Source organism: Ischnura elegans, chromosome X, assembly GCF_921293095.1.
Source record: "Ischnura elegans chromosome X, ioIscEleg1.1, whole genome shotgun sequence".
In the NCBI taxonomy this organism is placed as follows: domain Eukaryota; kingdom Metazoa; phylum Arthropoda; class Insecta; order Odonata; family Coenagrionidae; genus Ischnura; species Ischnura elegans.
In genome coordinates, this window is record NC_060259.1 from 87593626 (window position 1) to 87619007 (window position 25382).

General features: G+C 35.0%; 1 protein-coding gene across 3 annotated transcripts in view; it reads left to right on the forward strand.

Moving 5' to 3' along the window:
* Window positions 1–931: 931 nt before the first annotated feature.
* The window catches only part of LOC124170974 (synaptoporin-like), a 33048-nt gene continuing 8597 nt past the window's right edge, over window positions 932–25382 (forward strand). Inside the window, exons 1-8 of one of the 3 annotated variants that reach the window (XM_046550066.1) lie at window positions 932–1070; window positions 1478–1513; window positions 1611–1640; window positions 7967–7999; window positions 8943–9017; window positions 9094–9197; window positions 9304–9496; window positions 13580–13747. In XM_046550066.1, the coding sequence (XP_046406022.1) occupies window positions 1056–1070; window positions 1478–1513; window positions 1611–1640; window positions 7967–7999; window positions 8943–9017; window positions 9094–9197; window positions 9304–9496; window positions 13580–13747 (654 nt within the window). In that variant the 5' untranslated portion in view covers window positions 932–1055. The remainder of the gene's footprint in view (window positions 1071–1477; window positions 1514–1610; window positions 1641–7966; window positions 8000–8942; window positions 9018–9093; window positions 9198–9303; window positions 9497–13579; window positions 13748–25382) is intronic. The other 2 variants (XM_046550067.1, XM_046550068.1) reach the window with 2 other exon arrangements.

Below are 25382 nucleotides of genomic sequence, written 5' to 3' on the forward strand. Positions count from 1 at the left end.
CTGGTGATCTGAGGTATAAAATTGAAAACTTTTAAAACGGTATGAAGGGTGTGAACATCGCCAGGGCCGCCCACAGACTTCTGTTCGTAACATCATCGATAATGAAATTTGGCGGTATAATGCACTTGTGCTGCCCTCTCTCAACACAACATCACGTCCCACAGGCGGTGGTTTAAACAGAAGAATATTTTAAAACTGGTTGATTAGGCAACGTTTATATCAATTGCGTCCTGAGTGAATGAACTTTCAGGTTTCTCTGTATTAATGAATGCGGAGTTTATTTTCATGCTCGACGCAAGCGTTTTAAGTGCTAAAAGTCAGAGTAGAGTGGCTAGTTCCTTACCTGGTCCACCTCGGAGGCCGTTTTGGGCTTATCTGTGAGGTCTGTGAGCCTCAACCGAGATTGGCACCCGGAGCTTTTAGATCAGAAATTCATCCTTCTATCCCCCGGGCAGCCACTACGCCCCCAGGGTAATCAAGTGATTCGTTCCAAATTGACTAGTTCGTTCGTAAATTGACTTTATTCGCTCTACAGAGATAATTGTGTCGATATTGTTGCCATTCAGTTTACGCATAATCAGGGTAAATACTGTTGCCATCATTTTTTTTCGAAAACAAATCGGGCCACAAAAGTAATATTTCGACGCGAAGTCATCATGATGCATTCTAGAGTAAGTACACAAAAATTTCGCCCTAGCCAAATCCTAGGGTCATTATAAACGCTCCTACATATCCTGAAGTCAGAAAAAGTATTGTATTCAAAGCAATTTATCACAGTCTTGCTAGAGGAATAGCCAAATGTAATACCAACGGCTTGAAATACATTTTCATTGATTACAACCTAGTTCGTCTCTTCGCTGTACAGGACGTGGCGCTGTCAGTGCCTTCGATCCCCCTTCGTTTGCTTCGATAGGTGTTCGCTTTATTCGATATATTGCTCGAGCGTCGCAAATTCTCATATTCTCACTGTAGTACATGGATTTGGCTTGAGATATCGGAAAAAATAAAACAGCAGGTTGTAGGAGTGGCACTGTTCGTAGTAGACATTTGGAAAAATGGATTCAACTCAGGTAATTATATACTTCTAAGTGTTAATTGCTATGATAGTAATCCTGTTAACTTGTCGAATATTTACATATTCTGAATTGTGGGTTCCCTTATTGTGAGAGCTTTGTGTGGATATCTTATGTCAATTTGTATTTCTGGTCTTCATCATTTCGGTGAATTTTATGTATAATGTCGTGTTATGGATACAGTAATATGGTCATGTCTGACTCTGAGCTGGTAAAGTTCTGTCAAATGTATGGAGGATAAGAATTTGAATAATTTTTGTGGAACTATTGTTGCCGGTGAGCTGGTTGACGTAGTTGCACTGATGTTAATTGAACGTGGTATTATGAGTATAATTTGCATTGCCCTTGTGTTTTCGATATGAGCACGATGGTTCATGCTTCCCTCTTCTTTTAATCGTTATTAGCTGTCTGGACAAGTTCAGTATGAAAATGATATACAGGTAAGAGGAAAGTAGTATGCCTTTTCGTCTTTATTTAATAGTGAAATACTTTTTCATTTTTACTAAAAAATAATCCTTTAACACCTCTCTTTCTCAGCCAATGCCTACACAGTACGATACTGGAATGGTAAGGCTACCACTTGTGATCTTAAAAAAAAATCCGGAGATTAACTTTTCCTGTACTCAATGTTATTTTTGGCATAAGAATTCTTGTTTTTCCACAAGTATGAGCTTGTTTGCCTGATTATTACTTATTTCGCTGTTTAATATGGTTTTAAATGTATTTGTAAGCTTGTCACAATCTGTTCATAGTCAAGGATGAACATGTACCGGTGCCAATCGCAACTATGGAAATTCATTTAAACATGTTGACGTAATTATGTTCTTAGTATCAGATAATCTAGAGACATCATCAAATAACCCATTACTTTTCGTGGAAATATCTAAATAAGAATGTTCATGGGAAGAAGTTCTCTTCGATAACGATTTATTTCTTATATTCCCCCTTAAGTCAGGTTGCTGGCATGCATAGGTATTAAATGTTCGTTAAAGATTATTACTCTATTCTCTAGTTTTCTTGTCTGGCAGTATTCAGCCAAGCTGTGTTAATTTTTGATAGAGGAACCTTCGTGTATGTTTTAACTTTTTGCGAGTTTTTTTAGTATCATTTGACCATGTTTCTTTTGAAAGGAGAAATTTTTTTATTGAACTTTATATTCAAGGGATGTTTTTATATTGTTTTATCCATATTATCAGTGCTGCGCCGTGATTCTCAATTTATCTCTTAGTTAGTGGGTCATTCATGCCTTTGTTGCTTTTGTTTGTTGTTTTTGCCGGAAATCCTTAGCTTTTACGGTCATAAGTATGGTGTGCCAAATTTAAATTATGGGAAAGTGCCCTTTTGTCCTAAACAAATTTGAACGGTTGATTTTGATAGGTAGGGAAGTTGTTCTTAAATCTTTTCTGCCATTGATTTTGAGAGATTGTGTACTGCTTGGAAATTAAGTTAATTTTCAGTAGTGAATAGATGTTGAGCTGTAGAAAGTATTTGCATGCATTTTTGATGTATTTTTTATATATGATTGAGTGTTTGGATGTATTGATGACATTTTGGGTGTTGGAAATAATCTGGTGCATAAATATTTTAATTTTTGCGTTGCTACTGCATATTATACTTAGTTGCTTTTTAGGGTAAGATATTTTAGAAATTATGAATTAACTCAGTTTAAAGGGTCTAGTGAAAAACCTTAAAATATCGACACAGTTACTGCTTTTCTTACCTAGTGGTACTTTCAAAATCATTTGCTTTCAAAACCAATTTACACTATGTTTTCTCTTCTATTGAAATGGACGAAGACATTTTGGTCATAACTGATAATCTGTGGCTTTTTTCAAATTCACCTTCATAAGTAGATTTTAGTAATTATATCATACTCCTTTTGCAGTAAACTATAAATGTAAGAAAGAACAAAAGAAATATGGAATTAGGCACCTATGTTGTATGAATAAGAATGTGTCTCTTTTTTGTTTTAGTCATTTTAGGTGAATGTGTAGGCAGTGTAGGAATAAATAAATACTAAAATAACATTTATTAGATGTATATATGAAACTATGACAAATCACAATTTACATTCATAATGCTTTAAATGACCATGATGTTAATACACCGCAGCTAGCTTGGACTCTATTTCTCCATGTTCTAGTAGTAATGTTTTAATTTTCTTGAGAAAACTTGTTATCCTTTTCTGAAAAGTCTGTCAGTTGGGAAGTACATACTTATTTAGTTTTGGTCCCACATTGTTATGTAGAAGTATATATGTAAATTTCATTTTTTAGATCTCCGTATGCCCAGCTTAAAGCTCATTGTTTCACTCGTTTTATATTTATTTATAGATTTAAAATATTTTTAAATTTGCTGCAACAGAATTGTATAATTTTTTAAATGTAATGAGTCACATCAAAGTTAAGAAAAGGGCAAGTACAGTCTTATCCTACGTAAGAATGGCTATATTTAAAAGGCAAGGGATTCAGAAAAGAGGCAGTGGTAATGCGCGGATAAAAACCTGGCGTTGGCATTATGGAATAGTTCAAAAAGTGGTGCTAGGAGTTACACATTTTGTGTTTTGACTAGAAACTTACTATTATTTTTCGATTAATATCTGTCTTAAGTATTGACTAGAATTCACTGACTCCTTACTCGGTTTTCTTTTTTGTGCTGTCAGATTTGAAAGCTTATTTCCACCTTTAAGGTGTGTGCGCATTTTGTGATCATCAATATTGGTTAATTTACCTTTTTGTCCTATTTAGTAATCTAAACATTTCCTCACTTGAGAAAAAGGTTCTTGAAAAAATTTGTGCGCCCTGGGTATAGAACAAGGGTCCAGGTAGTAAATGAACGTGAATGTAATGTCACCACGTTAATTTAATCGAACGCTAATGCATGTTAAATAATAATTTTCAAGTGATAACCATGGGGACACAAATCATGGAACTGTAAAGCATGTCAAAGTGGAAAAAAGTAAAGCATATGAAAAGGCATATTAAAGTATTCATTTTCACAGGTCTTTTTTAACTTGTATTAGCATTGAAACTCTTTTTAAACTATGGGTAACTAGTACTAACTAGTACTGAATAATAATTATTACAATCAATACATAGAACTCCTGGATTTTCATGAGCAAAAAATTTAAGCAAAATAGCCTGAGACTTCATCGCAGGAATCTAATTGTCTTATCACTACTACATGTCATGAATTGCCAGTACGAGAAAATTGAAGATTGCTTTATTTTTGAAGTGGCAATCATGGGAAAAGGACCTGGGAAACATGAACAATGGAATGACAAACAAAAGGAAAGCATGTGTTTCACAAATAACTTCATCGATAATTCAGGACCGGTCTTGAGCTTTTGAGCTCTGGACGAGCAAAGGAGCAAGCAGTTGAGTTCAGTCTTACGAGGACAGATAATAGGCAATGTAGAGGGTGACAAAATAGTTCGTGAGATAGCTAGGCTGCTGAATTAGTCCTGGAATAATGTTTTTTACTGGGTAAGGCATTTCAAGGAAGGCAACGAGTTGCTGTTAGACAGGCGAAGGAGTGACAGACCTCAAGTCCTCCCCCACGATTTCGAGGATATCAGGATTCGCCATTTGATCAAAGATAATCCTCTATGTTGATAGAGTACTTTCCTCATCCTGGGAGGCGCTATTTGGATGCAGTTATGTGTCAGTTAGAAAGCGGGTGATGGAACATATTATTCAACTCCACAAACCCACCCTCACACCATTCTCAACAGACAGGCAGTGGGAACAATTTAGTTACAGAATTAGCTTTTTGATACTTCACCATTTTTTGCTGACAAGAAAATTTTTTTAGCATATAACAGGGATGAATATAGGCACAGCTAGATTTAAAAAAAATTAGGGTAAGCTTTATTTCTAAGTTACCCAGAATATAATGTGGTCAATAATGAAAGGAAAAGAGTGACTCTTTCCCGCTGATCTTTCACTAGTGCACTAATGCCAAGGATAGATTATTATCCAGTCTTTCCCACCGGCTAGACCTCTGTGCTCCAACACATGCCTCACAAGGCAGGTGATCAGTTTGGAGTTCTTTACAGAAAATCTTAACAACTTACAGCTTACAATTGATAATCAACTAATGTGCATAATCTTTTGTCGCCAGTCTTAAGCAATTAGGTATGTTTACACCGATGCTGGATTTTTATGCGCCCTTTACTGCCGGGTTATGGTTACCCTCTCTTGCAAATCCCTAACCTTCAAAATGTACTAGTCATTCAAAGAAGTTATGTGCCTAATCATACCCAATTCCTAACTTTTATATGACTTATTATCGTTAAAAAAGTATATAAAGCTTTTGCAGGGAATTAAAAATGATTTGAAATATATAAAGAATAACAAAACGAGTGAATGACTTGAAAAAAATATATCAAGTTTTTTTTCCACCTCTGGGACTTGATCTTACCATCTCAGCCGCACTCTCTGATTCTCCACCATCCCAGTCGCACGTTTACGCCATTAGTCCACCGCACCTGCTTGCAGTGCAAGTATTATAATACGAACTAACAGTGAAAACTGGGGCAAGTGCGCAGTAATTGCACAAAAAATAATCATAAAGTCCGACATAAATTGAATCAGAATGATCAATTTGCAAATAACTACTCCCTCTGAGTGCATTTATGTTCATGGGCAAACAAAATATTTTCTATGAGTGACCAAGGAAAAAATATAAGAGTAAGGGAAACTGAAATTTCTAGAGAAGCAGAAATGGTGCCACAAACTTTGTCCTAAGACTTTTGAAAGTGACCGTACCATGTACCCAGGCCTTAAGAACCCAAACTGATGTAAAAGTATTTTAGGAAAATCTCTTCACAATGATGTAGGTCAGTAATTTTTAAAATCCTTTTGGTCAACTTTGAATAATAGAAATAATAATTCCTGTTTTCAATTGGTGAGTGAGTTATCATATTCCAATCTGAGGTTAGCATTTTAGATTAATACATTAGCAGTTCTGTACTTACCTTCTTCAATTATATTGGAGCTTCACTTTTTAGTACCTTTTGGATTTTTTAGATCTGCTATTTTATTTTTACTTCTTCGTTTTTAGTAATAAAAAATAAAATTCATCCACCATTTCCTGCATGGTTGTTAGTGTTGCTGAGCTACTTTGAGGTTAAACCGGTGTGATACCTCTATCTTTAGGTTTCCACCCATTAAAATTTAAAAATCATTGCAAAATTCGAGATAAATGAGAGCAAAAAAAGTAATGTCTCAAATTTAGTGTGGGAGAGTTACTACATTAGCCCAACGAAGAGGAACTAGATGTTGCTAATTGACTTTTAAATGTGTGGTAATTGGTGAGAAATTTTATTGTATTTGCATGCATTTAGAGGGTATTAAGTCCAAAACAACGAATGCCTATTCTTCTGTATCTACATACTACTCCGCAAGCCGCCTAAAAGGTGTGGGGGTGTTATGGCTCCAGTCTATCCTTGTGGAGTATTTTATAGGCAGAAAATTTGAAGAAAGTATGAGCATATTTTGGCTCGCGTGAAGCCTACATAAGGTTTACTTTGGGTCAATTGCTGCATTGCTGCGACATTAATCTTGAAATGGTGGATCGATTCTTCTCCATACTGAATATTTGATTTATACTTCTCATCTAATTGAGGGACCAGAAAAGGACATACAGACTCCGTTTTGTAAATAAAATTTCTGGTTTTGCTTTTTTTTTCTATACATTTTGATGAGTATCAGTTATGCTTACATACGTTGGTAACATTAAAAATGCATTCGAAATTTGTATGAGTTGCCAATAGTTTCCTTCATCAAATAAAACGAAAGGCATTGATTGCGATTCGTTACCCATCAATACTGTATTCATCATAAACAAATAATTTGGTTTTAGAAATCCCAGTGTAGAAGAATGTTAATGGTCAATTTTAACCTCATTTGAATAAGGCCAGATTGGCGCCCATGTGATGCCACTCCACGTGATGTCACGGGGACCTAGATTCTATACGAGTAGATAGGAGTTTTACATCGTCTGTGATTACCAATGCATGCATGTGGCACAGAGCTTAGGGAAACATCTCTTAATAATCACCTATTAAAATTGCCTATGGTCTGAAAGTTTCCTTCGTTTCATAGGATATATATACTCCTTATTTAAGCCAAGTGCTACCAGCAAGCAGGGTACTCTACTACCTGCAAGCAGCCTGCATCATATATGTAGGTGCTCATAGCCTTGCACCAAGGTGGCCTCACACGGCGGCAGCCAGAACCAGAGTGACGTCACACGGGCTTTTCCCAGTATTCATGCTTAGCCGTCATGTTTTCGCACGCTTGAAAATTTTCTTTTTTCATTTAATGGCGAAAAGTAGATGTTGTCATTTAAAAATCTAAAAGCGTGAAAAACGTACTCCAGGAGTAATAATCTTTCAATTTTGGCAATAAAAAAATAATAGGAAACCACTCTATTGCAGACAAACAAGGTGCAGAAGTTATTTTGAAGCTTGGCTGCTGGTGTTGTGTTTTTGTTGATCAGTACCACACATTTATTGTCTCTTGTAATTATTTTGCTTGATTTGCAAGGAATCAGTTATTTATTTAATTTTACTGTTATTTGAAAATAATAAATGAAGCTTTGTAAGGTTCTTTGTATATGTTTTATGGGCATGACCTGTAACATAGGTACATATATTTTCGGGTATGTTGCAAAACCAGGATCGTGCCTATTAAATGTAGACATTGAACATTACCTGCTGACATGAGAGTAATATTTTTATCTTCCATAGTGGAAAGGTTCCATGACATGAAGTCTGAAGTTTTTACTAATACATATTTATTGTATGTACTTCTCACTGGAGTATTTTCAGTGTTGAATTATGATATATTAGTTAATCTAAAATAACTTTTGTTCATATTTACATGCAGCCTCCTCCTCCTAATACAGGATCGCCTTATCAGGTACTTTGAAATATCAACATTTATTGGATAATTTGCTGCTACCTAATGTTTTTATTGAACCCTTCTTGTGCCAACCAGCTAATTGATCTTGAAATGAATTCCATATGCAAAGAATGCCTCGGGTCAATATATCATTTCTTCCTTATATAACAAAATGTTTAATAATTTTACCAATGCTATGAGTGTTAATTAATATTTATAAATAGAAAATTAGATTCTGTGCATTTATATTAGTCTTTTAAAAAATTGGAATTGGAAGCATACTAATTTCTCAAAAATTCCCAGGTATTTTTTTTTGCAAAACAGATGGAAGACTTTTGCACTGAAAGGATTGCATTAAAATTTACTGAAATTAAGTTTAAAATTTTAAATCCGCTGACACATTCGTTGTCAGCAAATTATTTTAAATTAAGTGATAAATATCGCAGTCACAGGATGTGTGGCCTAAAGTTTTGTAGTGAGCTTATTTTGAATTTTTGGTGTCATATAGAAAACATTTTGCTAGATATACACGACATTGCATTCATGTATATTATAAATTATGGTAGTTTTAAATATCAAGATAATAAATTTAAAATTAATAAAAAAAAGTAAAGCCCAAACTTATGAGATTTCTCATGGTCTTTGTATAATGAATTATTATGTAGTATCTTTGCCATGTTTAATTTCAAATTTGCTTCTATGGTAGTTATAAGATTTGTGTATCACATTGATTGGCCCTTTCAAATTAATTGTTAATGTTTCGCTAAACCGAAAAAAATATTTTTTACCCCTTTACTGGTGGAAAAAAATGAAAAATTTAATGTACAATTTGTATCTTCAAATATGTATGAAATACTTCAAATTGGTTTTTAAAGGGAGCATCTCTTATGTTAAAGAGTAACAATCCTCATCCTGGATTGAAGCCTTTGGTAACTGAATTTGTATTTTTATCCTTCTTCAGGCAATCAGAACATCTTTAGCATTCAATTTATCAGTCTTTAAGGAACCACGAGGGGTGATGCGGATTTTTCACTTTGTAAGTATATTGTGTCTTTGTGAATTTCACAGTGATATGTTCTATAATAATTGATTATATCAATTTTATTTTTTAGATTTTTTCTATTTGCGCCTTTGCAACTACAACGGGGTTCACAAATTTTGTCATAATTGAATCTACTGAATATAGGGCGGAGTTTGAGATCGAATATCCATATAGGTATGTGAATGTGTCATTTTTTTCAGTAATACAAATAAATGACATAGATTATTTTGTCTTTATGTCAGTCTAATTTTTGGATTGCTAAACTTTTGCCCACTTGCAGGTTGAACCACCTCGTGAAGGAGGTGAATGTTGGGAACAACACAGAAAAAATACAGCTGTATGGAAACTTCTCCTCTGATGCAGAATTTTTCGTAGCCACTGGCGTTATTGCTATGTTGTATACTATAGCTGTTATTGTGCTATATGTTCTGTTTGATGCTATGTACCAGAGCAAAGAAATCATTCCAATAACTGTGAGTATTTCTCTGTGGCGTTAACTGTTTTGATCCCTACATGTTGAAAAGTCTTCTTTGAGTTAGTTCCTTATAATGATAATGCTAGAACATGTGTGTATAGTCCTTTTTTAAAATGGGGTAGCAGAGAAAATTGCTGTAAATTTTAGTTGTTTACCAGTCATTTTTCATCAGTTGAGACTATAAATTCCAATCCCTTCACAAGTACATTTGAAAAATATGACCTTGTTTCTATTATCAAAAAGTTGTGAATTCAAATTTGTGATATTCTAGTATCACCACTTTAAGATATCATCTAGGTATCAGAAAAATGTGGCATTTTAGCCTCCACAAACCAGCATTTTGATATGCATTATGTTTCTCAAGCCTATGGCAGGTGACTCTATTGGGTTCTTGTGATGGCATGAGGAGCATTTGGTTTTTTGCTATTTGCAAAAAAAAATAATTTATTCGGATGTTAATTTTTTCCTTGTTTTCAGTAACATTTTTCATAGCTTATTAGCACATAACATTTGTTCAAGCACTCATCATTCTCAGTAATTAATGTTTTACTTTTCAGCAATCAAAATTTTTTAATGTAATGCTTGATATTTTGTTTTACCAGAATCTGAACAGTCATTTTCTTACCTTTCTTTACATGTAGTAACTAAGTGCTTTTGACAGCACTTTAACCTTAATTTCATAGTCCTTGATGTCTTTTTCCATTGGTCACACTATTCACTCTTGCCACATTTGTGTTCCTTTATTCGTATTGCTTTCTTCTTCTGCTTCTAAGTATTCACTCTGGTAACTTGGCATAAATATTTTGCTCTCAGTAGGTAGTAGGGATACAACCTCCATAAATATGGCCAATTTTATGTCCGTAGTATTCAATAAAATGTCAATTTGCATTCAATATATCTTCTGCATTCATTTTGTTTAAACAGAAGTTCAAAAATATTTTAAATATTTGCAGCTTCAGCATTCAGTCACCAGATTCTACCTTCTCGTAATCTTGCACTGCCAACCATGTGAATTGGTAATGGTTCCTATTGTTAAAAAATCGAGTTACTTTTCGCAATTTTAGTTTTTATATTTTACTTTCCAATGCCTGCTGTATAAAGGAGATTAATGCTTTTGGCATGAAAGAACAGCTAACAGAGATTTGTATATCTCTCCCATTGTCGACAGACTGCATTGCAAATGAGATACATTAACCCCTCAAGCGTGACTTTAAATGCCCGTGGTCGTTCTCTCAGCGTGTGCGACACAGCGTTTGTGTCGTCCGATTGCCATGCCTCAAGCGTCAGCGTCTGGTTGATGCTAATGAAAGATATCCTTCCACTCAAGCTCTGGTTATGTGCTTTCTTAGCGATTGTGTGTGACGTGTGGGGATGCTGAATGCTTTCGTCTTGGGTTCGTTATCATCTGCTTCTCTGCCTCATCGTTTCCTTTCTCTTTCATCGAGGCAATGATAGTGAAGGCATGGTCCGTCCAGGCATTGTCACTCAACGCCTCACGGAGCCTCAAAGACCGGCCAGCATCCCCGCATCTTGGTATCTTATTTACGACGTTGAGGCTAAGGGTTGGGGTGTTTTCATCCCTACGCTTGCTTTGGTGATTTTTTTTATTTTTTTTCGGCCTTGAATCCACTCCATATCTGTACCCCTCTTTAGTTGACCATGGCTTCTAGCTCGCGTGAGTTGTGCGATGAGCAAGTGCTTGATGCTTTGGAAGAAGAGAGCGCAGGATGCTCAGATACTACTTCGGAAATTTCAATTGGATACTCTCTGGATTCCAGTTCCGAAGAGAGCGAAGGACCTTCTCATTTTTCTGTGAATCTTCAAGAAAATAATTGGCAAGAGATCGACAGTGCTGACCCTCCTCAACCTTTTGCGTGTGAATTAGTGGGAAAACAAATATTGCCTGTTCCGTGTATAGATGATCCCATGGCATATTTTGAGTTATTTTTTGATGATGAAATAATTTCAATTATAGTGACTGAGACAAACCGCTACGCAGCACAGTTTCTTGCTCGTGAGAAAGAGAAAATTACGAAGCAAAAAAAGTCGCGCTTCCAAAAGTGGGTCCCCACAACTCTGGGGGAAATAAGGGTGTATTTAGGTTTACTGATGTTGATGGGAGTAATTCAGAAACCAAGCCTCAGAATGTATTTTAGCAGAAAGCATTTATTAGAGACTCCATTTTTTCCCAATGTAATGAGTGAGCAAAGATTTTCATTGCTCACCAAATTTCTCCATTTTGTAGATAATACCGATGAGGAATTGGTAAAAAAGGATCCAAAACTGTATAAAATTTTACCAATTAGTGAATATTTGAAAAATAAGTTCCAAAAAGTGTATATACCCGGTAAGGAAATCAGTGTAGATGAGTCTTTGTTGTTGTGGAAAGGTAGACTGTCGTGGAAACAGTATATTCCCATGAAAGCTTCCCGGTTTGGGATAAAATTGTTTGAACTTTGTGACTCCGCAGGGTATTTATGGAATTTTATTATTTACTGTGGCTCAGGGACAAAATTGGGCTGTGAAATCACAAAGGACACAGATCTTTTTTCAACTAAAGTTGTTCTAAGTTTGTGTGAGAAACTATTAGACTCTGGTAGATGTGTTTATATGGACAATTTTTACAGTAGTCCCGATCTTTTCCATAGGTTAGTTCAGAGGACAACAGATGCTGTTGGAACCGTGAAAATCACGCGTAAAGGTATGCCAGTAAACCTCAAAAAGAAACTAAAGAGAGGAGAAGTTGTTAGTGCAAAGTGTGGGAAATTGGTTGCTTTGAAGTGGAAGGATAAACGCGATGTTGCATTGCTGACTACAAAGCATTCAGACCAAATGCAACCCGTAAGTCGAAAGGGCGGGCTAGAATGTGTAAACAAGCCTATGTGTGTAACAGAATATAATAAATATATGGGCGGTGTAGATTTAAAAGATCAACTTTTAGAATCGTTCCTGCTGGAAAGAAAAAGGACAAAAGTGTGGTACAAGAAATTATTCAATCACTTAGTTAATACGGCTGTGTTGAACGCGTACATTTTATACCGTAAGGCTGGTAATAGCAAAGATCACCTATCATTCAGAATGAGCTTAGTAATCAAAATAATTGCTAAGTATCATGGGCAGAATTTAGAACAGCGCAAAGGACGGCCCTCGGATATCGATACGGAATGTACGCGATTGACCGGGCAGCATTTTGTTCAACAAAACCCGAAAACTGAGACATTTAAGGTTGGAAGAAGAAAGTGTGTTGTGTGCACAAAAAACGGAAAGAGAAAAGAGACAAGATTTAGATGCAAAAACTGCCCAGGAACCCTCACTATGCTTAGAACCCTGTTTTGAGCAGTATGACACGCAGGTCAACTATTAACCACCGGATAAGAGGAGCAGGAAAAAGTTAATGGGTCTGAAAATTGTAAGTACGTGTTCATTATGATAAAATTTAAACAATTATTTATATAATATATTTTTTTGGATTTTTTTTTGCATTGTGATAAGATTCAAAAAAATATTTTACTTCATGTCTGCACAAAATCTGAAGTGCCTCTAAATTAAAGCACCCTGGGTGGTTTAAATGCCTACGATTAAAGCACCGTATAGGGACGGAATAGCGAGGACGCATATGCTGTGTCGCACACGCTTGAGGGGTTAAGGCTCTTCCAAAAACGTTCAACGCACTTTTTTTGCTCAAATATTAAGCCATTAATGTCAGAGCTCACATTCTGCAGGAATCTCACTGTGTTGGATGGCAATCCAGCTGTCAATGGGAAATCTACTTGCCCAGACTTCTTGAATTCATGCAGTGTGTTATTGCTTAGGTAGTTTGGAGATTCAAACATGTCTGTCCATCTTATGGTATTGTAAGTGCTGCAGCACATATGTAACACCTTTTACTCTTAAGCCTAAAAATATCTGCCTGCAAAAAGATGCCTTAGATTGCACCTTCTGGACGAACTAGGACCCCTTTTCAAGTCACTTGATTTTCCTCCATGAAATTTCAATACTTCGAGAATCATTATTAGCTTTGACAAAATAATTTTGTAAAAAAGTTTTAATGATCACATTTCCCCATTTTATAAATTTCCAGGATTTTGCCCTCACCACAATTGTTGCTGTTTTGTGGCTATCTGGCAGTGCTGCTTGGGCTAATGGATTGACTGGACTTAAGACTGTGACTGATCCTGAAACTCTTGGTGAACATTATCCTAAAGCTGCTGTACACACTGGCAGCTACTCAAAGCTTAGTATTTCAGTGGTACGTATCCTACTTTGTTCCTTCTTACTGTTACTGTTTGCATCTTGTGTGTTTACATCATGTTTTTGGTGATGTAAAGGTTAGAACTGACGTTGAATTTAGAGATTGATATGTGACAAGTATATGTAATAGGGCCTGACTGCACATGTAACCCAGAGCTTCTGAGGATGTATGCTCATACCAGTCCTCAGTTATGCCATAAACTTATATTATGAAAAATCCCTTCATCTGGAGCGTACAGTTATTACCTCCAGACAGTGCTTGGGTAGCTCTCTCCGGATGGTAGAATGAGACTAAAACAGAGAAGGCAATCAAAGATTCCCACTATCGCACAGGTAGTTATAAGTAATAATTTCATAATTTATTAATTAACGGGCTGAAGCCCAATTACAAAGCTTAAAATTCTTTATAAAACGCTATAAGATTTCACAACAATGACAATAGTATACATATTAAAAAGGTAATTAAGTATTAAGTAAACATCTTATCTGGTAATCCTTTCAGGTACCTCATTACAGAAGGTAAGGAATCAAAAAATAGGTCCACTTTGAGACATAAATTGCCGTCACGCATTATTTGCTGCAATGGGGAAAAATGGGTATAGTTGCGTGAGTGATGGCTATTGTCAAAAAGGTTGTCACCTCTAGTGGAATAAGAAGGAACTTTCAAGAATATTTCTCTTAGTAGGACAGGGGAATCAACGAGGTTATTTAATAGCTTATACAAGAAAATAATATTAGAGCACTGTCTCCGCTTAAACATGGAAGGAAGATTAAATAGAGGCAAGATAGCAGAATAGCTATAGTCCTTATCAAATAGTCTTAACTTTATCGAAACCATACGAACAAACTTCCTTTGGATAGACTCAATAGTATTAATGTGAGATACATAGTAAGGAGACCATACGACAGAACAGTAATCACAGTTAGATCTAACTAAAGATGTGTAAAGCACTTTATAAATTTCAATACTATTTAAGTTTTTTCCAAATCTTGAAATAAGGCCAATAGCTCTAAACGATTTTGCCTGTATATAATTGAGATGTTGTGTAAAGTTGAGCTTGAAATCAAATATAACTCCTAAGTCTTTTACATGGGATAGTTGTGGCAGAGTAATTCCATTTAATTTGTATTGAAATTGTAATGGCTTTTTTTTCCTATGGAAGGAGATAGTATTGCACTTTTTAATGTTCAAATCCAGGTAGTTAATTTTACACCATTTTTCAAGCCTTTGTAGGCTGTTTTGTAAAGAAACAAAGTCTATTTCAGAAAATATGGTTTGGAAAATCTTTAGGTCATCTGCTTAAAGTAGAAAAGAAACTGGGTCAAGAACATCTTTGATATCATTTATAAACACATTGAAAAGCATCGGACCCAAATGAGAGCCTTGAGGAACTCCAGAGGTAGGATAAAAAATTCTTGATTTTGAGGAGTTAATATTAACCACAAGTGATCTATTAGATAAATAGCTTTCGAGCCAGGTATTTAGTGTGCCTGTAAAGCCAAGTGACTTTAATTTCACAAGGAGAACTTCATGATTGACTGAGTCAAATGCTTTCGAGAAATCAGTAAAGATGACATCTGTTTGAGTACCATTTTCCATAGCTTTCAATAAATGGTTTTGAAAAGTTAGAAGATTAGTCAAAGTAGAGCGACCTTTAATGAAACCATGTTGCTCTGGAATGATAATGCTGTTAATAGTAGAACTAAGTTTATCTGCAACCAGTGATTCAAAAACTTTCGCTAATACTGATAGTTTGGCAATAGGGCGATAATTAGAAATAACATTTCTTTTACCCTCTTTATGCACAGGTATTATGTAAGTTGACTTTAGGGAGTCTGGGAAGATGCCACTACTGAGGGATTTGTTAAAAAGTATGAATAGTGGATACAGTAATGGGGATTGACACATCTTCAAAAATAGGGGAGGAAGCTCATCAGGTCCAGATCCTTTGTTTAGATCAAGATTACCAAGTTTATGTTCAATTTCATTAACTGAAATCATTAACGAAGCTATAGTAAAAGATGAATGTAATGAGTAGTCTGGAATAGGAGCATTATCATGTTTTCTATACACAGATGAAAAATATTTAGCAAATAAATTGGCTATCCCTTCATTCGAATCAGCAATTTGGTCTTGTAAACACATTACATTTGGTAATCTATCAGTACGTCTTATTGCATTTACATGATACCAAAAGCGCTTAACGTTACCAGGAATTGATGCCTCCAATTGAGACATATAACGGTTGTGACAGATTTTAATCAATTTTGCACATTCAGACCTAATTTCTGAAAATCGTACATAATCACAATGTAAACCAGTTTGTTTATAAAGTTTATGAAGTGACTTTTTTAAACAGATCCTTTTTCTTAATTCATAGCTAAACCAATGGGGATATTTGCCGGACTTAATAGTTGTAATTGGGGTAAACTGTTGTAGACCTTGATATATAATTGAGTAAAAATGATCAAAAGCCTCATTAGTAGAGAGCTTTTCAAGTTCACTGCACCAATTAACATTCAGTAAATAATTGTTCAATGAGACAAAATCACATTTCTTGAAGTTATACTTAGACACAACAAAGTCCATATTCTTCATGTGACTCTTAAGAGTACAGGAAATATTAAGTGCAGGATGATAGAGGTCACAACTAAGAAGAGAGCAGTATTCCTGGGAAGTTGTCACTGAACATATGTTGGTAAAAATTAAATCAAGTAGTTTACCATATGTGTTGTGGATGGCATTCACCTGCTTAAGATGTAGATAGTGTAAGGTATTTGATAGGGTTCTGACAGATGGAGTTAGTATTGTTGTAGTTATTAAATCATTAGATAATAGATACGAATATGCAATTTAAGGCATGTGAAGCTTGAGACTGCAATATTTTTACTTCAGAACTTCAGGAAACCCCCACCTCATGATGGATTCAACTTGCGATGTGTTGTGCATACAATCAGAGCTGATTTTGTGTGTGCTTTTTAATAATCAAATTTCATCAATTTAGTGCCTGTTAGCAAAATTTGTCATCAATCATGTAATCATGCATTTTTTGCTAAGGAAACCTATTTTACTCATAGCACTTTTTGTAGGTGCTGATAATATTTAAGCTGGTTGTTGCAACATCTTGAAATAGTACAGATTCAACTTGTATTGGAGTTTGCTTTACTATTGGTCCTCAGGAACTCATTAATATTGTTAAATGAGTGTCTACTGCGTACTATCCACTCATACACCACTCCTAGTTGATTATATGAATGCATTCATCTTATCAAAAAGAGAAGGAAACAAATAGGAAACAATTAATTTTTGTACAGCATGGAAAAGTAGGGACTAATTGGAAGACACTGGTGAAATGGGAAAAGAGGGCTGTGAATATGATTGCACCCATGCCTCGCTTAGCATAATTTTGTTATAGCACAAATTCTTTCATTGGTGAAACATTCCAATACTACATAGCCCAATCAAGTAACCTTAACACTCTCTTGATAAAACGTGAACTTGCCACAAGTACGCATGAAATTACTCTCATTTAATGCAGATTAATTGTATAGCTTGCATCAAATTTTCTTTTTTGTTTATATATTTGTCAAAATCCATTGCAGCACAATGGCCAAAAACATAACCAACTCATGCTGTTCAGATAGCTAAGCTACCGAAGTAATGAATCTCTTCTCTTTAACTTATTAACAATAGGTAATATAGATCTTTAATTGTGGAGCTAGTGGAAATGAGTTTTTTTGAAAGCAATGCAGTTTGAAAAGTAATTTTTCCCGTCATTTGTGAGGTGAAATGACTTCCACTCAAAGGGTCCACTTTACAGCCTTCAAGGTGCCCATTGGTGATCATGGGGGAGAAATGGAGCGGTGGCGTAGTTGTGTATGAATAGCATCAACTCATAAAAGGCTCTGAGAAAGAGTTACAAACAAATTGGCTTCATTCTCTCCCAGCTGTCGTAGGCCCTCTGCATTTAAGGAATACAGTGCGGATGTTGTCTGGAGGTAGCAGGTGATTTTGATTGAGCTGCATGGATTAAAAAACAAGTGAACAATGGCAGTAAATAGGAATGTGGATAGAAAAATAAAGAAGTTATTGAGAAAAAGCATAAGCCTAGATGAGGAATTGTAAGTTACTAATTGCTTTGAAAATGAAGATCATTGAAACGATATTGGGCATATGTTTAAGCCCACAAATTCGATTGTCTGCATTATTATACTGAATAAAGATGAATTTATAACGTCAGTAACATCAGCCACACCAACTTCAGCCAAGCAGTCAACACGTATGCAAAGTTTATTGCTGGGAAAAAAATGGAAAGACTTCCAACTACCTGGATTTGTCATAAACTGTCAAATGATGTTCCTATATCACAGGCATTTATTTTTGCGATGTGGCTTTGTTTGAATCTATAAAAGAAGATGAGGGTGAAGATTGCTCCAAGACATTTAGTGGAAAGTCCGGTTGGTTCCAGAATTTTAAACATTGAGCTACAATTTTAGTGCTGCGACATCAGGTGGATCTGTAAGTCCCACCAATATAAGATAATAAGAAGTACGGTGGTGTTTCAAAGTACATATTTTGTCTAAATTCTGTTGAGGCAAGTAAATTTTACATAAAAAGGTGGAACAATAGTAAGTGTGTCATTTTAGCAGTAAAATGGTGTTATCAAAAATGCCCAAGTACAGGCACAACAGATAACAATCGAACCACATTATCTTCCGTTATATTAACCTTCATGAGTTGAGCCATTGATTATAATCAACATTATTCAACCTAATTTAATCACTGTATTTTCTTCCAACATACCTCCACTTTTACATAAATTTGTTGGATGTTAGATTGAAATGAGATAAAGCAATGAAAATATGACAGCTTGGATAAACCATTAAGGAAATAATGCTGAGTATCTCTTGTGGCATGAAAGGATAGGTTTCGCGGCTACTTGTATTTTAATTCTTATGATATATGACCTTAGCAATCAAATGTGCACAGAGCATGCTCTCACAAGAATGAATGAACAAAATCGTTTAAAATTTACCTTCATGAATGTCATTTGCACTAAACAATAGGATATTTCATTGAAAAAGCTACAAACAGACAATTCTAAAATAATTTTACCCTGCAATAATGTCAATTATGTGACAATGTATCAATTAGCACTTAATCTATGCACGTAAACACCTGTCGCCTCCATTGTGAAATGCCATACTTGGCAGGAGGTTGTTTTTGCTGCTCTCTTGTCTCTTGAAAACTGCGACGTTTTATCATTTCTTGTACAGGGTGATTAGTGATGTCACACCAAAATCTGAACACTTTAAAAAAAAAATTAGGTTGTGATTTGCCTTGTGTTAGAACTATGCATTTTCATCCTTCATTGAATGAACCTCTTTACTGCTAAAAATTCTATTGGTCAAAGTCAAGTGAATTTTTTATCTCTTTAGAATGATATGGAGTATATAGATGCATTTTACTCATGTTTATCAGTGATGTGATTTTCGATAGTGACTGGTATAGTGACACCAAGAAGTTAGATAAAGTGGGGTGAGTTACACAACGTACCCCTTATGAAAAAAATGTTTTTGTTTACATCAGGTGATTGGGTTAACATTAATAAGTTTTCATTGATTTTTGGGGAAATTTCATCAATATTTTGTTGGTACATTTATTAAATTGCTGAAGAAATCAACTTTGCATACTTCTGTTAGGTAGCATTAGATTGAGTGACCTTTGCATATGCATTTTCCTCTTTATATTGTCGAAAGTGTAAGTGCACCAAGTGCACTATTACCTCACTTTCAAAGAAATGAATATCATCATTAATATTCTCACAGATTAATGTTACATCTTGAATGGTTTTGTTCACATTTATGTAGATATTTATTATAATTAGGAATGTACAAACCCTTACTTTTTATACATGTCACTTTATTACAATTTTTGTCTATAACCCGGCGGTAGTCACGCTCATTTTCCCAACACGAATGGTCGCGTGGGGTGTCTCAGACACCCCAAAAGATTTTCTTAGATTTCTTTAAAAAAGTATACTTTGTTTCAAAAGTTTACATCTCGACCTTTGATTATTTAGGCATTGCTATACTCAATACAGTAAACTCTTGATTTTACGAAGTCAGTGGGACCGGAAAATTGGCACTTCGTAAAATCGAGTTTCGTAATTTCAAACCTTTTTCATAAGTCACGAAAAAATGTTCACTTTTGTTTCTTCCGCCGTTTTTTGTCTTTAGTGGTCTTATTTAAATGTTTTCGGTGGTTATTCTCGGTATAATTCATAGAAAAGGCTTTTTGTTATCTATTAATGCTATGAAAGATCGTTAAATAATTATAACACCCTAAAATTCCCATTTCTTGTTCATACTTCAACATCAACGATCGCTTAAGAAATGCGCGACCAGTTTAGAAAACGTAATCAAATAATGTATTGCAAAGTTTATTATAAGAATTTAATGTTATAAAATTGTGGTTAGGAGCGAATAGCAACTATTAAGTACGCGTAAGATAGATATTTGTTTCCAGCACCCACGGAATTTTAGCGGCAGCCGGCCTAACCGCCATTTATGTCGCCCTCTATTGCTCAGTGACGAGAAAAAAAAAGAAAAACGAGGGCCTTCACCCGTTTCCAAAATAACCTTCGTAAGTTAATATTTCGAGTTACTCTGTATTTTCAGCTGAATCTGCTATCTTTTCAATTAGTTATTTTCATTGACATTTATTTTCGATCATAAATTACGTAGGATATCTTCTGGCGAATATTTGAAGTAAATTCTGTTTGAGTTCCCCGTCCGGATACTGTGATCCATCTAATTTTAAGGTATGGGAAAGATAAGGATCGAGTTATCCCACAAAGAAAACTTATCTGCAATTTTGATTGTGAACTGGAATCCCTAACTATAACGAATGCATTGATGCTAGCAGTGTTTGGCAAATGAAATAGAATGGCCATGGACCATCTCCTGATGTTTCTGTTTGAATGATAGGTGCTGCCTTTTTCGTGCCTACACCTCCTTTAGTGCAGTTGTAAATGGTCAACATTTCCAGATTTCTTTTATTTTCTATTCGCCTTGGATTTGTTGATATAAATAGCTGGGTGGATTGTTGGCAAAAGAATTACATTCTTTGACTATTTTGGGATGCAGGAAACCACACCTTTTTTTCTTCCTAAAGCAGAATAAGCTGCTATTTTCTTCTTTCTCTTACATGTGCTATTTTCAGTGCTAAATCCTTTTTATTTTTTGCCTACTGTTCCCGCAACCGTCAAATTATTGCTTAGAATTTCATCGGATTGCGGGATATTATTGAACCAGTTGTTCAGATTATGTTCCTCCCGTTTCTGGTTACAAAAGAAACCATTCGCTTTACCACCTTTTTGGACTGTTTGTTATCTGCAAAAAATGGATGCTCTGGTTGACACCCTGAGTACATCTCTATGCTCAAATACAATCGAATTTGCCAATACAAAAATTTTGATGCTATATTTTGTGGGGGTTGGAAGGTAAATATTGCCTAAATGAACGTCTTCTTTGAAAAGGAACCAATTGCTCATCAGCTTTTGCACATGGCCTAATTCTATGATGTTACCATGTATTACGAGCAAACATCTCAAATACATCTAAACTTGGTGCTAATTTGTCAATTTTCATTTTCTTTACTCTTGTAGTGACGTTGTCGAAACGAAGACATAAAAGGGAGGAAAGAAATATGTAATGGCTCATGGAGGAATAGCATGTTTCTACTCCTAATTCACTGTGGTTCCACAAATCTAATAAATTATGTTACTCAGTTTTATTTGCCCCGGCTACAAGTAAATTACTAATAAGGAATTCTACCTCTTCCCTGTCTGTTTCACTATCTCTTTTACGGGAATAATTTTCAGTGACTTTCTCTGCCTGAATTTTAGCGCAATTTACAATTTTATCTACCATTCGTGCAATGAACATCATAGGAAAATAATCTATTCGTGTTTTGAATCCAACTTTTTAGCCAATAAGCCCACTCATCTCAATAACAATGCTACACTTCTATGTTCATATGTTTGGTCTTGATCTCTGCGTATTCCGCATTGTAACTCCATATGTACTTCCCAACATACACAAGGTCCCTTCCCTTTTACAACAGTTCATCATCTCTGCACTGTTGTTCAGTATGAGTGTCATGCACAGATATATGACACCCATCTTCTTTTTCATTAGAAGTTTCGTCAGAATCAAACGTCTTCCCTCAAAGATTCATTCAAAAGACTAAGTATCTTGGCTCTTTCTTTTACACAAGAGATAGTTGACATCTAGTATGAATTGAAAATGATGAATATAAGTATTATAAGGCCAATCATCTAGGGTAAAATCATGGAAACACATAAGTAATGATTTTTGTGAATAAGTACTGCACTAGCATAATTGAACGAAGTTTTCAAAGAATCACTTATAAAACATTGAAATTTCTAAAAAGGTTGACATCAGAAATTATTCCTCCTCCAAATTTTCAATCAAAAGTGCTGACTGCAGGAATCCATAGTGTAATGAATGAACATGCTACATGAAAGTATTACATGATCTATCTTTGGTGGCTCACTAAGAGAAAAGTCACTGTAACATTTTTATAAATTGCCAACTTTTTATTTGTTTACATGAATTTAGGCAAAATATTCTACCATTATTAAATATTTATTGATGTAAACTTAAAAAGACAACTTTCATAGTCAGTTTCAGAAAGAGTAGCAACCAAATCAAATGAAAATGGCTGAAAACATTTAAGATGACTTAAAATATTAGGCAGAAAACCTTAACAAGAACGGTTGCATGGGGTGTCTAGCGCACCCCACTCGGCAGAGCTTTGACAAAAGTATTTTTGCTTAAAAACTTGCATTAATTTTATAATGATATTGTACAGGTATCCTCAGAAAGCTTAAAAAATCAGCTAGAGGAGGTTATAGATCATTGCAGTTACAATTGCAAGAAAAAATAGTGCTTATATAAGGCTGGGGTGTCTGGGACACCCCACACGACCACTACTGGGTTAAGTGACCTGTGTGACAAAGCACAATGAAATTTACTAACAGAAATGGAAATACTGCTTAGTATAGGCAATTTACATTGATATAAATCATAAGCTATGTAGCTTATGGATTCCTCATCTTCTAGAAAATTTCAGTGACTTTGAATTACTCAGTAAATTTCATGACGGATGAGTAGCAGCACCTTTGTTCAGGAAATAAACACTCGTCAGAATCCATAAGTTTCAATAGCAGTGTAAGCCTCGTACTTTCCAGCTAAGCATTAACCATTTTACTGATTTAACTATGTTAAAATATGCATAATCTATAGTGTTGGTTGTAATAAAGTTTGCAGTTACACTTGTCCCTTAACCCCTTCCCTGATTCGGATGAGATATCTTGTCCTAAGAAGACACGCAAAAACTGACGCGCCCGAGTTAACTCGTCCTATCTCAAGTTCTCTTCTTCTTCCATGATCTGGACAAGATGTCTCGTCCTCTTCTTAAAAGTATGTAGTTTTGCTGCAAGAGTGTATACCAGTTCACGATGCATGATATGCTGCAAACTTCTACATTTTTTCGAGGTCCAAAAGAGGGAAAAAATCTATAATTTCTCGTAATTTTTATGCTTCTAAGCCTATGCTATATCGATATGTAATTAATGACCAAAGAAACATATTTGATGCTTTTTATAAATAACTACGATGACTTTTCACAGTGTTTCTATCAATCATTGGAACAGCCGAAGGGAGCCGGTAGACAAGTGCCATCTTGCTATTCTGAGGGTAGCGCATTCGAATCTTGCTATCGGAAAGGATGTTGTAATTTCTGTATCCAGTGAATAAATTTATTTGAAACATTTAACGCATATATAAGGCTGCGATTTCACTCACTGACTGACTGATTCATCACAATTCGCAGCCCAAACTGTGATAGGTGGGGGTGTTTGGCTTATTGGACGTAAAAGTAAAAAAAAATTCATCGGGAGAAAAAATCTGAAAACTTGAAAAAGTCGATTAGTTTTCGAGATATATCGACTTGAATTAACATGGGAGCCTTATGGAACTAAAACATTTTCGCTTTTATTTTGTACTTTTAAACGCCTGAGGAACATGATATTCAATGGACATAGACTAGATTTTTTGGTTGATTTTTTGATGTGGTTTCCATAGCGACGAATTGATATTTAGTATTTTTTATTATTGTTTGAACGCTTTCAATGCTTTTCTTATGGGAAAACTTTAGGAATTTTTTTGACCAACTTTCAATAATTGTAGGACAAATTCCTTGAAATATAAGGTGGAAGATTTTTTGGTTGATTTTTTGTCTATCTTGGAATTTTCGTACGTCGAAACAATTCCGAGGAATAAACGATTTCGATTTTACATTGTCGTGATGGGCGAATTTTCAAACTCGGATTTCGGCCTTGAGACATGTGCCATATGAAAATTTGGAATCTTCTGGAAAAACCATAGAGGGTACTTCGTACCCTCACGATCTACCTTACTTTTCCCGTAACCATCTTGGTTAATTCATAATAAAATTCCGAAAAATATCCTGCACGCGAAAAATCATTGTCGCCATTTTTTTGTGGAGCATTCAATCTTGAATATCTTAGCAACCATACAAGCTAGATGAATGAAATTTTCAGGGTATTACTTTTATCAAAAAAGTCAACTTTTGCAATAATGACCATTTCGCTCGATCGATTCATGTGCGAGTTATATCGATACTAATCTCCTTAGTTACGCTTTAATCGCTAATAACTTTTTTGTTAATCAAGTTTTGAATATGAAAGTCAGATATATAAAATCTAATAATGTATTTTATCAGACAAATGTTAAATCAAGCGGATCGAATGATTAGAGCCGAAGTAATTATCGATCAAAGTGTGCATTCGATAGATCCCTTTTTTAGACTTATTTACATAGTTACGGGCATATAAATTTTAATATATTGGTAAGATAGAAAAGCTCTATGCACACATGCAAATAATTTTGATGAATAACGATTCATAATGAAAATATATCGATATGAAATTATATCGATAGGACTCATTTTCTCCTTTGCTATTGACCGTACCTCTCTGATATTTTCAGGGTAGTACCTGATCGGTAATATAGATGTTTCGTTATAATAAGGGCTCCATGACAACCATAGTTTTCATTTTATATCGACATTTAATTTCAATGTAAAGTAAATGGCGATACACTCATATCGTTTTTACGTACGATTTCATTCAGGATTTCGAAGTGGTTGCTAAGGCTGGAAGTGATTGTTCATGTCTGGTAAACCAACTCTACTACACGTAAGCGTAACCAATTCATTATTTTGGTTTAAACATTGACTTATTTTTTTACTTTCAATGACGTTTGCATATTTTACACCATTTCAAAATGCTTAACTGTATTTATGTATTTTTTATATTTGATTTATATTTCCCTTTGATAATATATCTCCTTTCCAAAATTACATACTACATTATGCATCATTGAAATACGAAAAATTCAATATTCAAGGCACATCCTTACCCATTCTTTCATCAAATCATTTCAGCCGAATTATTGATTGCCTAATGTGCGGAATAATTTCAATCATAGTAACCGGTAATACTGACCATTATATACCGGGG